Source organism: Salvelinus fontinalis, unplaced genomic scaffold (assembly GCF_029448725.1).
Source record: "Salvelinus fontinalis isolate EN_2023a unplaced genomic scaffold, ASM2944872v1 scaffold_1378, whole genome shotgun sequence".
Classification (NCBI taxonomy): domain Eukaryota; kingdom Metazoa; phylum Chordata; class Actinopteri; order Salmoniformes; family Salmonidae; genus Salvelinus; species Salvelinus fontinalis.
The window spans coordinates 1-15,312 of record NW_026601587.1 but is presented as its reverse complement, the minus strand read 5'-3'; the positions used below and the strand labels follow the sequence as shown (position 1 = coordinate 15,312).

The 15,312-nt window shown below is 44.9% G+C and overlaps 2 protein-coding genes across 4 annotated transcripts; one reads left to right on the top strand and one right to left on the bottom strand.

Annotated features, from left to right (window-relative positions):
* Nucleotides 1-461: 461 nt before the first annotated feature.
* On the bottom strand, nt 462-6,302 carry LOC129849189 (NAD-dependent protein deacetylase sirtuin-3-like). The gene is made up of 7 exons (XM_055916145.1): nt 5,944-6,302; nt 5,546-5,789; nt 5,074-5,306; nt 4,854-4,954; nt 4,467-4,628; nt 3,992-4,204; nt 462-999 (listed from the first exon to the last, which is right to left on the bottom strand). Exons 1-7 carry the CDS (start codon nt 6,038-6,040, stop codon nt 979-981), a joined length of 1,071 nt encoding a protein of 356 aa, XP_055772120.1. The 5' UTR covers nt 6,041-6,302; the 3' UTR covers nt 462-978.
* Nucleotides 6,303-6,511: 209 nt separating this feature from the next.
* LOC129849187 (26S proteasome non-ATPase regulatory subunit 13-like) lies at nt 6,512-13,457 on the top strand. Of its 3 annotated transcripts, XM_055916143.1 has the most exons (12): nt 6,512-6,740; nt 7,447-7,560; nt 7,696-7,751; nt 7,897-8,027; nt 8,202-8,373; nt 8,907-8,986; nt 9,204-9,329; nt 9,610-9,672; nt 10,961-11,041; nt 11,895-12,011; nt 12,291-12,382; nt 12,451-13,457. In XM_055916143.1, exons 1-12 carry the CDS (start codon nt 6,640-6,642, stop codon nt 12,452-12,454), a joined length of 1,137 nt encoding a protein of 378 aa, XP_055772118.1. In that variant the 5' UTR covers nt 6,512-6,639; the 3' UTR covers nt 12,455-13,457. The 3 variants fall into 3 exon arrangements, with proteins under 3 accessions (XP_055772118.1, XP_055772117.1, XP_055772119.1); XM_055916142.1 differs by having other exon boundaries at nt 12,291-13,457; XM_055916144.1 differs by lacking the exons at nt 11,895-12,011; nt 12,291-12,382; nt 12,451-13,457 and adding an exon at nt 11,771-11,860.
* Nucleotides 13,458-15,312: the final 1,855 nt, after the last annotated feature.

Genomic DNA, 15,312 nt, shown 5'->3' with positions numbered 1-15,312 from the left:
TGTCAGGACAGTATAGAAACAAGTTCAATTATTAATGGTGTTATTTAACATTAGGATGGGGGGGTGACAGGTAGTCAAGGCTGTGTAGCAGGGTAGAAGCCGTGGAAGGGCATTTCAAAGGGTCCTATAGTATGACCATCATCTAGTGTGTGTGTGTACGCACGTTGGGAGGAGAGGAGGGGGGTTAGCCATAGCCCTGGAAGATCTACCATTGTCCTCATCCTGTGGCTTTCAGCAGCCATTAGGAAGTTCACAGGTCAATGGATTTGACCTTAAACAAAGTATAACTGCATTGATTGAATTCCATTTAATGAATCAATGACCTATTTGAGTTCAAGAGGGCTGAACGGAGTTCACAATACTGTACTTTAGCTCCATCTGGTGGTCACATGGACACACACACACACACACACACACACACACACACACACACACACACACACACACAGACACACTAAGAGTTCCAATTGTTGCTCAGCTTTATTAGCAGCATAATGTCTTGTGACTGACAAAACAGAGTAGCTGATTTTGTTTCGAAGTGCCAAGATTATTAGCAGCATCATGGTCTGCAGGTCTGGTCGATGACATTGACAACAAAACCAGCTCTGTACAGGTCTTTATGCTAATTATTTACTGCAAAAACTGTACATGAGACAGAATAAAAAGCATAAAATAATATCTCAAGATATTTACACATTTCACAGAAGACTAATAAATATAATCTATTAAACCAACCCAATACATTCCCAATTTGTACTAAATATCTTCCTCCAAAAGCCAGACAGGAAACCATTGCTGCCTCTGTGTTGTGCTGATTGTACGGTGTGTGGATCAAAGTCTGTTGATGAGAGTTCATTTAAATTATAGATTCTCTGCTGAGTAGACACTCTGCTGTACTCCTGAGCTATGAGGCAGGGGGACTGAGGTGGACTGCAGCGGTGAGGCATTCTGAAAGGTATCTTAAAGACACTGACCGTCTCATTCCTCCTTCTCCGTGGCCTGCGGATTAGAAAATGAAGCAGAAGATCCACATAGTGGAGGTTGAATTTATATTTTGAAGTGGTCCTTTGTAGCTCAGTGCAACTCCAGGGTAGTGCTGCTCGATTCCCAGGACCACACGTATGTAAAATGGATGCACGCATGACTTAGTCACTTTGGATGAAAATGTCTGCTCAATGGCGTACATTATAATACATCAGGGATTCTTGAAAGATGGGGAAATAAACTTTTTTCACAAATATTTTTCTTAATATTACAAATTAATAGTCAAGACCGTCAGACACCTTAAAATACATTACATTTTTACGACACATCGCGGAGTGCCTGGACACAGCACTTAGCCGTGGTACATTGGCCATATATCACAAACCCCAGAGGAGCCTTATTGCTATTATAAACTTTTTTTGTCATATCCGTGGTATATGGTCTGATATACCATGGCTTTCAGCCAATCCGAATTCAGCCAATCTGAATGCTGATTGGCTGGCACCGCGTTGTCTCCTGCCTAAGACCGGCCCTTAGCCGTGGTATATTGGCCATATACCACACCCTTATTGCTTAATTATACCATGGGCATTGTTGAATACTTGTTTCTGATTGGCTTGAAGGGCATTCTAGAGAGTGTGCATTATTTCCCTATAACGCACGGTATATTTGCATGATAGAATAAATTGGCTATAGTTCATTCTTACATGTTCTATGTTTGAGCTGCTTTTGAAAGCAAACGTCCAATTGAAAACATTTTTGCCATTGTTGAATTCGATTTTCATAATGGCAAGCTAGTACTGATGGTTTGGTTAGCTAAACTAGCAAGTCTGTTTGGTTACCATGGCAACTCCTGAAGCTGTCTAGTCAACTCGCTAGCTACTTCAGTGGATGTTGAACATATTTCTACCGGAAAATTAACACATTCCTAGCGGAAAATATGTTACATTTATAGCTTTGGTATAAAAGGGATAATCAACTCGAGATTCTATACAGTCTTTGGAAAATAATGTAACTCTGTGAAAGGTCAGTTCCACTCCGTGAACACACCTTCCACGTCGTTCATTATTTTCAATAGATTGTAGATTTGAATTTAATGTAAGAGACCAACTTCCTTTAGTTTTATTTTATAGCGCTATATAATACTCCAGGCTAATTTCATTAGTATTTTGGTATGTTTTTCTATATTCAGAACCTAAAATAAAATGTATAAAACAAACATTATCTCTTAGGTGTTGCACAGTAAGTACTTCAATAGTTGAAGTATATGTTGCAGAACGACGTATCTTAAGGGGGTTAGCCATCTGTGACAGAGTTACGTATCTTTAGGGGTTAGCCATCTGTGACGGAGTTACGTATCTTAAGGGGTTAGCCATCTGTGACGGAGTTACGTATCTTAAGGGGTTAGCCATCTGTGACGGAGTTGCGTATCTTAAGGGGTTAGCCATCTGTGACGGAGTTGCGTATCTTAAGGGGTTAGCCATCTGTGACGGAGTTGCGTATCTTAAGGGGTTAGCCATCTGTGACGGAGTTGCGTATCTTAAGGGGGTTAGCCATCTGTGACGGAGTTGCGTATCTTAAGGGGTTAGCCATCTGTGACGGAGTTACGTATCTTAAGGGGTTAGCCATCTGTGACGGAGTTACGTATCTTTAGGGGGTTAGCCATCTGTGACGGAGTTGCGTATCTTAAGGGGGTTAGCCATCTGTGACGGAGTTGCGTATCTTAAGGGGTTAGCCATCTGTGACGGAGTTACGTATCTTAAGGGGTTAGCCATCTGTGACGGAGTTGCGTATCTTAAGGGGTTAGCCATCTGTGACGGAGTTACGTATCTTAAGGGGTTAGCCATCTGTGACGGAGTTGCGTATCTTAAGGGGGTTAGCCATCTGTGACGGAGTTGCGTATCTTAAGGGGGTTAGCCATCTGTGACGGAGTTACGTATCTTAAGGGGGTTAGCCATCTGTGACGGAGTTGCGTATCTTAAGGGGTTAGCCATCTGTGACGGAGTTGCGTATCTTAAGGGGGTTAGCCATCTGTGACGGAGTTGCGTATCTTAAGGGGGTTAGCCATCTGTGACGGAGTTACGTCTCTTAAGGGGTTAGCCATCTGTGACGGAGTTACGTATCTTAAGGGGTTAGCCATCTGTGACGGAGTTGCGTATCTTAAGGGGGTTAGCCATCTGTGACGGAGTTGCCAAGTCACCGATGTAGTCGACAACAAATACTCAAAACAGACACAGTTTTGCCTCTAAAAATAGAAGTTCAACACAAACATTTTGTAAAATATAGAAAATTATTAATTTAAAAAATTGCCAATAAAAGCATCAATCTATCAGATTTTTCAGACAGAATTGATGTCACATGAAAATCTGGAGTTTGTTTTATGGAGTTTACATTTTTTTTTCATGTTTATTCATTCAAGTGGTATACAAAGTAGCAATTTAGTTTTTCCTCAGGTGCTTCATGACTCTAAAACCTCATTCAAATAAAAAAAAAATTGAACCAAAATTCACATCCTATCAGGGAGATGGAGTTGACAGTTTATGGTTGTGGCCATAGTGATTTAAATATTGTTTGTGTTTAATTCTATCACCATTTGAGAACTTTCCAGACCATGACTGGCCTTGTTGCACTCCATGTAATGAGGACATGAATAAGGGGTCCTTATGGTAGAGCTTTTGGTAGAGCTGTCCCTGCTCATTCCTGATTCATTTAGGATTTCAGACAAATCGGACTGAGTCGACCAAATCTCCAGACACATTTTTTAGTAATCACAGTTTTGAGAGAAATATTATTTAAAGTCAAATAACGCAACTATTTATTTTTATTTTTATACAAATACATTTTTCCTGCCGGACAAGGATTGTCCAGACTTTGAAGAATCCCTGATATATATTAAGTCTCTGAATGCTCTGAAAATCAGTGAATGCAAAGAACCCAGGGTTTAGGTGTGTGTGTGTTAAATGTGTACGTGACACTTGTGTAAATCCTATGATTTCCCATAACCAACCTTCTTAGCATTGGCAGCCATGAGAGCCTCCAGCTGGTGGTTCCAGCCCAGGGCATCAGCCAGCATCTGCACCCCACCGACCACATCCCCTAGCTGGGCCACATCATTGTGTCGCGGGGTCCCCCAAGCGAAGGGCCCCACCAGGTCTCTGTTGATAAGCAGGCGAGGGACAGAGTCCCTCACAGCTCCAGCCAGACTGGCAAAGGGCTCCACCTAGTGTACCACCACATGGAACAACATGCTTTTATAAGTCTCCAGTAAATAAATAAATGATATATATACCGGAGATATCTTTTATAGGACCCCTGGACTACTGAGTGAAACCCTGTCCTGCCTGATTGACAGGTGAATAACAGGAGAATAGAGTGTTAATAACTGGTTTATAACATGTTAATAACCGTGAATAACAGCTTACTAACAGCCGATTAACATGTGTATAACATCTTAAAAACACATGAATAGCAGTGTTCCTCACCTCCAGAGAGGTACCCATGATAATGAGGAGGTCTGCCAGTGGAAAGTCCTTCAGGTAGCTGAAGTAGTGAGGAGGTAGCTCCTCCCCAAAGAAGACAATGTCCGGCTTCACCACGCCCTTACAAGAGGGACACTTAGGGACTGTCCCATTCATAATATCAGGCTAAACCAGGGACGGAGAAGCAGACAAACACACAGGAGGAATACAGGAAATCAAAACTAGATATATTTTAACAACAAGCCACTGCATCAAACTATTATCTTTCAAACTTTTAAGAAACTTTCACAAATGACAGTATCAGAGCTAGATGGATTGAAGTTCTCAATAATATGAATAAGTTATAATGGGGAAATGCTCTGAGAATGGTGTGATAGTAAACCGACTCACACGTAGCTCCTCCCCCTTGTAGTCTCTGAGACACACAGTACAGGTAGCAGTAGCAAACGAGCCGTGTGCCTCCACCAGTTTCTCAGAGGGTATTCCTGCCACTAGAGTCACAAACACAGTGAAACACAGCGAGTGTGAGAGAGAGAGAGAGAGATGACAGGCTCCTGTGTGTATTATCTGAACTGTTTTTCAATATGGTCATACTAGTGGATCAACTTACGTCTCTCCAGGCCGTCGATATTCTGCGTGTACATTCTGAGGAGCTGGCCCTTGTCATGAAGGAGCCGTACGAAATAGTGTGTGAGGTTGGGTTGGTAGTTGCCTGGGTACAGCTCTTTGGCCAGGGCAAAGAAAGGGTTGGGGTTGTGATGGAAGAAGTTGATCTCAAAGATGGCTTCTGCGTAAGGAAGATTATACTGCTGGAGGTTGTCATAGAGACCACTGCCAGGCGACCTGTCCAAGGAAATTAGGGAGAAAAAGGTTTCCTACAAAGTCTGTGCATTCATTGTTTTCCTGACATGGATTTTCATTTGACTGAAAATCTCAAACACTTTCCAAATACTTGAGGTTGCATTTGATTTACCTTCTTCGTCCACTACAATGCAACCAATGGAATCATCCCAAAAGTGCAAAAATGCACCCTGCCCACCGGTCAAGTGCACCTCAAGCATTTAAAATATATCGGTGGTCACCTGAAGTCTGGGATACCACTAGGTGTGCTGATCCCAGCCCCGGCCATCACTATGATCCTCTTATACTGTCTGCCTCTGATGTTCTTAGTGAGGTCCTCTAGCGTCTGCTGCTTGGAGCCCTCCACTCCTCCTCTACAGAACAGTCCTCGAAACCCAGGCCACCAGACTGTCCTGTCTTGGCTTGGACGTAGAACGTGGACATCCCTTTGCCTTGGAGCAAGGAATAATGTTCTTTGCTGTTGATCTGAGAAGGTAATGCATGTGGTGAAGTTACTGAGTAACTAGCTACTATCCTCATCCATCATATTACCTGTAGGTCTATGCAATGTTCACATCAATCTCAAAAGAAGCTTTCAAATCACAATTCCTTTCAATTAGATATTTACGCTCTTACTTACGTTTCAGTTGGCTGAATCTAGCTGGACTCGATGTAATAGTGTGATACAGACATAACCTGCACTTGTGGACCAGTGGGGAGGACATTAAATAAGTCATAACTAGCTGCTAGAAATAAACAGTATATTTGTAGCTTTTCTAGAGCCGCGTCTTCATTTTGGAAGAAGGCAGTTTAAGCGCATGTTTTAACACAAGAAGAACCATTTCAATAGCACAACTCTCCTTAGCTTTAGCTACGTTTCATAAATCACAACATTCGCTCAAAACAAATGTGAGCCGCTGCAGTAGTCTGTTGTTGCTCTGATTACCTTTGAACTCGTGACGACTTCTGATTATACCGTAAAATATGTACAGTTATATTACAGTTTAGAATAAACAATTTAAATATAAGGGCTCACTGCCATTATTTTATACATTGTAAATATCAGTTTGGTTCACTAATATCGAGTAATCAAACCACTTATCGTGATTACATCTAAAAAATATATGGGGTAATAAAAACACGTAAAACACGTAAACGCGTATTTGTTAGAAACATTACGGTAGACATTCCTGTGTCAACTCAGCTCCCATGATTCTTTGCGTCTAATCGTTGCTTGTGGTGCTAGCTGTACAGTTAGCTAGCTAGGTACAGAAATTATAGATAAAAGTTGTCAACACGTTTCTCATTCGGTATCTAAATCAAACCTACCGCGACAATGAAAGATGTTACCGGGTACCTCAAAACGCAACAGAGCATGAGCTCAACTCCGGAGATGGCATCGGAATGGCACACACTAGAGGAGTTTTACAACAAAAAGTAAGGATAGCGTCTGTCTACGTTAGTTAGCTTTTGAATGGCATTCATGCGCTGAGTCATGGAGTTAGCTTGCTAATGCTACAGTAGCTAGTTAAACACCAACCATCAATGAATGACACACAAACAATCCACCAACTGTGAATTCTGTAGAGTGGAACATATGAAATATGTTTTATTCGTAACATGTGACTAACGTTCCCGAAATGTATTGTTATGATAGTCGTCATGTCCACAATCTTCCCTGATACTATGCGGTTAACGGTTGCTAAAATGCTTCAGTAGACAGGGAGGCTAGCTAATTAGCCAATGTTAGTTAGTTACTTAGTTAACGTTAGTTTTTTTTGCGTTTATGGACTTTTGATTTTGCAATCTTGCAAGGCCATAGGTATTCATAGTCTCCGTTTTACCTTCGTCTATCGACAGGTAGACTAATTGTTAGAGCGTTGGACTAGTAAACGAAAGGTTGCAAGATCGAATCCCCAAACTGACAAGGTAAAAATCTGTCGTTCTGCCCCTGAACAAGGCAGTTAACCCACTGTTCCTTGGCCGTCATTGAAAATAAGAATTTGTTCTTAACTGACTTGCCTAGTTAAATAAAGGTTAAATACATCTGACCAGCTTGCCACTAACCCAATTCAGTGCAGGATTGTATCTTATTTATCATGTAATGCTAGTACCTAACCATACCTCGTCTTTCCATTGACAGGTTGTGGCATCAGTTGACCCTAAAGCTCACAGACTTTGTAAAAGACCCTTGCTTTGCCACAGGAGATGGCCTCATACAGCTGTACGATAACTTCCTCAGTGACTTTGACCACAGGTAGGACCAACACCAACCTACAGTAATAACTGCTTCTCTGACAATTGGAATAGTAGCTAGAATTACAACACAGAGAGTCTAATCTCTGGGCGTTCAGTTGTTTCCTTTCTTTCTCCATCTCTCTGTCTTTTCTAGAATCAACCCCCTGTCTCTGGTGGAGATCATCCTGTATGTTGCCAGACAAAAGACAGGTAAGAACACAGTCGTGACATGCAGTCTGTAGTCCTATCACCTTCTTCTTAGCTGATGCTAAGTAATTGATCTTGAATCCACTCAGATACAGCATGTATCCACTCATGGGAATCCAACCAGCTCAACCAAGCTCTCCTTTTTCAGATCCTAAAGATGCTATCACTTTCCTTGAGAAGACTAAGGAGAAGGTGAAGAGCAACGATGAGTCGGTCATTCTGTGCAAGACGTCTATTGGAGCCCTAAAACTGGAGATAAATGACCTTCCAGCCACAAAGGTAACACACTGTCTGGGCGTACAGTAACTTCTAGGTAAAAACCTGGAAAACAAACATCTCAATGGAGACCTGTCCCAAGACGGCAGTAATCAAAAGCATACAGTAGGTTACTGTAGCCAGATGTACATTTCAATCCAGTGTATATGTATGCAAACCCTGCCTTCCGTCCTGCAGATATTAATTGAGGAGGTGGAGGAGACGCTGAATAACTTGCCGGGTGTGACGTCAGTCCACGGGAGATTCTACGACCTGTCCAGCAAATACTACCGCATCGTGGGGAACCATGCCTCTTACTACAAGGACGCTCTGCGCTACCTCGGCTGTGTCGACATCAAAGACCTGCCAGGTAACATCTGTTTACAATGTACAAAGGCAGTATGTTGCACTGAAATCATACAGCAGAATTTAATGTTGGTTAAATCACAATATTATTTTTTTTACAATTGTTTGAAGGCATTATTAGTTTTTTGTGTGCTAGTACTCACTAGCTGTCATAACTGATGAGGTCTTTATGCTAGTACTCAGTAGCTGTCATAACTGATGAGGTCTTTATGCTAGTACTCACTAGCTGTCATAACTGATGAGGTCTTTATGCTAGTACTCACTAGCTGTCATAACTGATGAGGTCTTTATGCTAGTACTCAGTAGCTGTCATAACTGATGAGGTCTTTATGCTAGTACTCACTAGCTGTCATAACTGATGAGGTCTTTATGCTAGTACTCAGTAGCTGTCATAACTGATGAGGTCTTAATGCTAGTACTCACTAGCTGTCATAACTGATGAGGTCTTTATGCTAGTACTCAGTAGCTGTCATAACTGATGAGGTCTTTATGCTAGTACTCACTAGCTGTCATAACTGATGTCTTTATATCCATCAGAGACAGAGAAGCAGGAGAGGGCTTTCACACTGGGTCTGGCTGGACTCTTAGGAGAAGGAGTTTACAACTTCGGAGAGCTGGTAAGTACCCATCACCACCCTCATGATAGTTGTGTTTTTGAGCTTTCCTCCCATTTGGTGAGATATTAGCCTGTCTGATAATAAGCATCAAGCAGCCATTTAAAGCTAGTTTTGGCTGAGCTACAGCCACAAAAGTTTGGGCTCAAGTTTTGCCTTCGAAGCACCAGATGGCTTTGACAGCCTTTGTTTGACAGCCTGCCTCTGCTTGTGTTTTTAGCTGATGCACCCAGTACTGGAGTCCCTAAGGAGCACAGACAAGCAGTGGCTGATAGACACATTGTACGCCTTCAACGGAGGCAACGTGGAGAAGTTCCAGGCCTACAAGTCTGCCTGGGGAGCGCAGGTAACCAGCACAACTGGCTATAGTACGGCCTACAACAGTCGGTTGAATGTATCTACGGAAACTATCACTGCAAGAAATAAAGAGCGAAAACTATTGTAGCTCCCGTTGTCTCTTTCCAGAATGGGTTGTTGTTTATACACATGGACGTGGTTTTGTTGAGGCGCTATGATTTTAAAAATGATCATGCAAGTTAATAATGTTACAATACTCACAGAAGATTAGAAATCACCTGTCATTAGCCAACAAACACAAGTCATTTCAACGTGTGTCTGTGTTGCAGCCTGACCTGGCAGCCAATGAATCCAAACTGATGCAGAAGATTCAGCTGCTGTGTGTGATGGAGGTGGGTTTTTCTCTCTCTGTCTCTGTGTGTGATGGAGGTGGGTTCTTCTCTCTCTCTCTGTGTGTGATGGAGGTGGGTTCTCTTCTCTGTCTCTGTGTGTGATGGAGGTGGTTTCTCTTCTCTGTCTCTCTCTGTGTGTGTTTTATAGAGCAGGAGAACTGACGGTTGAGTACGGAAGGTTTTATTTTTCACAATGAATGTGATATGTGGTTGTTTTATCCAAGTGTTGGAACCGAAAACTGAAAAATAACGTCATATTTTTAGAGGAACAGAATCTGAACCGAGAACGAAAGTGATCTATACTGTTCCGGAACAGAACAGATATTTTGAAAGCATGGGAACCGGTTAATAACGTTCCTTTAAATTTCGGGTATTTTTTCTAGTCCCACAAAAACACAACAAAGTGACTATGCAAAGCCCTCCCTCTGTCACTCAGAAACTTCTTCCAGTGTCTGCCTGACCCTCCCCTTTATTCTGAAGCCCTCCCTCTGTCACTCAGAAACTTCTTCCAGTGTCTGCCTGTCAGATGATCTTTGCCAGTGTGTGTGAGTGTGTAGGCTACTGTAGCCCCTCCCCCCTCTGAAGCGTAGGCTACTATAGTCTACTGAGGTTACAGGCATGATTCAGAAGAATGTCTTCAATTTTTCAATGCTAATTAATGATACTATAGTTATCACGTTTCACATTGGATGTATTAACTACAAAATGGTAAAATGTATTTTTTTAAATTGGTATTTCTGGTGCCGCTCTGTACACACAAGCTAGTTAGCTCTGGTCCAACGTTAAACCAACTCTCCGAAGTTCAAAGACAGTCAACGTTCCTCCATAGAAGCCGCTCCTCTGTAGGTATAATTCTCTGGGTGTAATTCAGATAATGTAATGTCATAAGATGCCCAGCGCTTCAAGCCTCCTCCTCCACCGTCTCTCTCCCCACCTGCCCAAATTTCAGTCGTTTCTTGCGCTCTACACTTGTCTGTCCAATGCATGAAAACAGTAGTTTGCCCCGTTCCACAGCAAGCTGCTCTGTTCACACTGATTGGTGAAGTCATTTAATGTCGAGCTAAATGTAAAAACCTATATAAAATAATGGTTCAGAACGAGAGAAAAAAATAGGATTTTTTTTTGGGGTTCCAACACCTAATTTTACCGACTTTTACAAACTTACTGTTGAATGCACTGATTGGTCAGTCTCTGTGGATTACAGCGCCTGCTTAGTGACGAGGATAAATGTAAATGATGCGCTCAAACAGCCCTAACGTGTCTACCTCTTCTTCTCTCCTCCGTCTAGATGACGTTCACTCGTCCCGCCAACAACAGACAGCTGACCTTCCATGAGATTGGACAGAGTGCCAAGATCCCCGTGAACGAGGTCAGTTGGTCATCAATCCACCAATCGTATGTCACTTATACCAAATCATTAGTATCTGGAGACTTCTAATAAACATAGGTCTGTATCCGTGGTCACCGGGTCCACAGGCGATTTTCCCAGCGCAATAACATTTAGTTGAGTCGGTGCTTTACTGTCTGGAACTATAGGCCTACACATCCTGTAGCTCCGCCTCCAGGGTTGCTGACAACTGGGGTTTATCTGGAGACCAGGGTTGGTGACAACTGGGGTTTATCTGGAGACCAGGGTTGTTGACAACTGTGGGTTATCTGGAGACCAGGGTTGTTGACAACTGGGGTTTATCTGGAGACCAGGGTTGCTGACAACTGGGGTTTATCTGGAGACCAGGGTTGCTGACAACTGGGGTTTATCTGGAGACCAGGGTTGCTGACAACTGGGGTTTATCTGGAGACCAGGGTTGCTGACAACTGGGGTTTATCTGGAGACCAGGGTTGCTGACAACTGGGGTTTATCTGGAGACCAGGGTTGGTGACAACTGGGGTTTATCTGGAGACCAGGGTTGGTGACAACTGGGGTTTATCTGGAGACCAGGGTTGGTGACAACTGGGGTTTATCTGGAGACCAGGGTTGCTGACAACTGGGGTTTATCTGGAGACCAGGGTTGCTGACAACTGGGGTTTATCTGGAGAGTTGATTGTAAACTGTTTGAACCTCCTGACTGGGTCTGATTGTGGTTCTTGTCCCCTGCAGGTGGAGCTGCTAGTGATGAAGGCTCTGTCTGTGGGTCTGATTGTGGTTCTTGTCCTCTGCAGGTGGAGCTGCTAGTGATGAAGGCTCTGTCTGTGGGTCTGATTGTGGTTCTTGTCCCCTGCAGGTGGAGCTGCTAGTGATGAAGGCTCTGTCTGTGGGTCTGATCAAAGGAAACATTGATGAGGTGGACCAGAAGGTTCAGATGACCTGGGTGCAGCCCCGAGTACTGGACCTGCAGCAGGTAAATACATACGCCTTAACACATTCATATTCACGGGCCAAGGAATAATAATCAATCTATGAGACACTGGTTCTCAGGGGCTGGACATGACTCCTGGTTTGGACCAGAAACAGGGAATGTTCTGTTTTACTATAATGTCCTGTGTAACACAAGACATTGAGACCAATCCTAGTTGTAGTTAAAATACGTGGCTTTGAACTATAGAAATCATCCTCGAGATATAGAAAAGCTTGTGACTGTTAACCTTTGACCCTGACTCTCTTCCCTGTCCCTCTTCAGATCAAGGGCATGAAGGACCGGTTGGACGTCTGGTGTGGGGATGTGAAGAACATGGCTGTGTTGGTGGAACAGCAGGCCCACGATATCCTCACCTAGACAGGCCTCCCCCCCCTGGTTTATCCTCACCTAGACAGGCCTCCTCCCCCTGGTTTAGCCTCACTTAGACAGGCCTCCTCCCCCTGGTTTAGCCTCACTTAGACAGGCCTCCTCCCCCTGGTTTAGCCTCACTTAGACAGGCCTCCTCCCCCTGGTTTAGCCTCACTTAGACAGGCCTCCTCCCCCTGGTTTAGCCTCACTTAGACAGGCCTCCTCCCCCCTGGTTTAGCCTCACTTAGACAGGCCTCCTCCCCCTGGTTTAGCCTCACTTAGACAGGCCTCCTCCCCCCTGGTTTAGCCTCACTTAGACAGGCCTCCTCCCCCTGGTTTAGCCTCACTTAGACAGGCCTCCTCCCCCTGGTTTAGCCTCACTTAGACAGGCCTCCTCCCCCTGGTTTAGCCTCACTTAGACAGGCCTCCTCCCCCTGGTTTAGCCTCACTTAGACAGGCCTCCTCCCCCTGGTTTAGCCTCACTTAGACAGGCCTCCTCCCCCTGGTTTAGCCTCACTTAGACAGGCCTCCTCCCCCTGGTTTAGCCTCACCTAGACAGGCCTCCTCCCCCTGGTTTAGCCTCACTTAGACAGGCCTCCTCCCTCTGGTCTCCCCCTGGTCTCCATGGCCCTGTCCAGAACAACCCCCTAACCTCTAGACACTTGTAGAGATCAGAGAAGATTTGATAGGTTTATGCAGTATGATGATAGTACCTTGCCCTCTGATAGGCTAGGTAGAGTTTTGGCCATATTGCTTACACCAGTCAGATCCTCTCAGACAAGGGTCTAAGGTGGAGGTGGCAGGATTTTCTTCTGGACAGGGCCCTTCTCCCAGCCTGTTCACCCCTAGAACAGACACCTTCAACAGACACCACCACAGGAATCCTCTCTTCATTCCTCTACCTACCGATCTCCCAGAAGGACTGATGCATTCAACTTTTTCAGTTTTTTTGTATTTGTATTTTTGTTGGGATGCTGTGTATGTTCTTGTTACTCTATAGCAGTAAATAAATAAAATTAAACATTGTTGAATTTTGAAATAAAAATTACAGATGCTGGTTGATGAAACATTACCCTTCAAGCATGAATTGTGGATTTGACTGTGTTTTAGATCTATTGGTTATATTGACTAATAGAATGACACGGTTTCACCAACCCTGGATCCTGAGCTATATTTTAACCAGAAGGTTATATTGTGTTTAGGAGAGTTGTAACAACAAGCCTCTGAGTTGACAGCTGCTGAAATTACATTTGAGGTTCTCAAGGAATGTTCTCAAGGTCAGTCCATCTGGCTAACAGTTGATTTAATAGTTGGGACGACTAGAGGGGTACATGAGGTCCAGGACTAGAGGGGTATGAACCCAGGGGTACATGAGGTCCAGGACTAGAGGGGTATGGTGAACCCAGGGGTACATGAGGTCCAGGACTAGAGGGGTATGAACCCAGGGGTACATGAGGTCCAGGACTAGAGGGGTATGGTGAACCCAGGGGTACATGAGGTCCAGCACTAGAGGGGTATGGTGAACCCAGGGGTACATGTGGTCCAGCACTAGAGGGGTATGGTGAACCCAGGGGTACATGAGGTCCAGGACTAGAGGGGTATGGTGAACCCAGGGGTACATGATGTCCAGAACTAGAGGGGTATGGTGAACCCAGGGGTACATGAGGTCCAGGACTAGAGGGGTATGAACCCAGGGGTACATGAGGTCCAGGACTAGAGGGGTATGGTGAACCCAGGGGTACATGTGGTCCAGGCCTAGAGGGGTATGGTGAACCCAGGGGTACATGAGGTCCAGGACTAGAGGGGTATGAACCCAGGGGTACATGAGGTCCAGGACTAGAGGGGTATGAACCCAGGGGTACATGAGGTCCAACACTAGAGGGGTATGGTGAACCCAGGGGTACATGAGGTCCAGGACTAGAGGGGTATGGTGAAGCCAGGGGTACATGAGGTCCAGGACTAGAGGGGTATGAACCTAGGGGTACATGAGGTCCAGGACTAGAGGGGTATGGTGAACCCAGGGGTACATGAGGTCCAGGACTAGAGGGGTATGAACCCAGGGGTACATGAGGTCCAGGACTAGAGGGGTATGGTGAACCTAGGGGTACATGTGGTCCAGGACTAGAGGGGTATGAACCCAGGGGTACATGAGGTCCAGGACTAGAGGGGTATGAACCCAGGGGTACATGAGGTCCAGAACTAGAGGGGTATGATGAACCCAGGGGTACATGAGGTCCAGGACTAGAGGGGTATGAACCCAGAGGTACATGAGGTCCAGAACTAGAGGGGTATGATGAACCCAGGGGTACATGAGGTCCAGGACTAGAGGGGTATGAACCCAGGGGTACATGTGGTCCAGGACTAGAGGGGTATGAACCCAGGGGTACATGAGGTCCAGGACTAGAGGGGTATGAACCCAGGGGTACATGAGGTCCAGGACTAGAGGGGTATGGTGAACCCAGGAGTACATGAGGTCCAGGACTAGAGGGGTATGAACCCAGGGGTACATGAGGTCCAGGACTAGAGGGGTATGGTGAACCCAGGGGTACATGAGGTCCAGGACTGGAGGGGTATGGTGAACCCAGGGGTACATGAGGTCCAGGACTAGAGGGGTATGGTGAACCCAGGGGTACATGAGGTCCAGGACTAGAGGGGTATGGTGAACCCAGGGGTACATGAGGTCCAGGACTAGAGGGGTATGAACCCAGGGGTACATGAGGTCCAGGACTAGAGGGGTATGGTGAACCCAGGGGTACATGAGGTCCAGCACTAGAGGGGTATGGTGAACCCAGGGGTACATGTGGTCCAGAACTAGAGGGGTATGGTGAACCCAGGGGTACATGAGGTCCAGGACTAGAGGGGTATGGTGAACCCAGGGGTACATGATGTCCAGAACTAGAGGGGTATGGTGAACCCAGGGGTACATGAGGTCCAG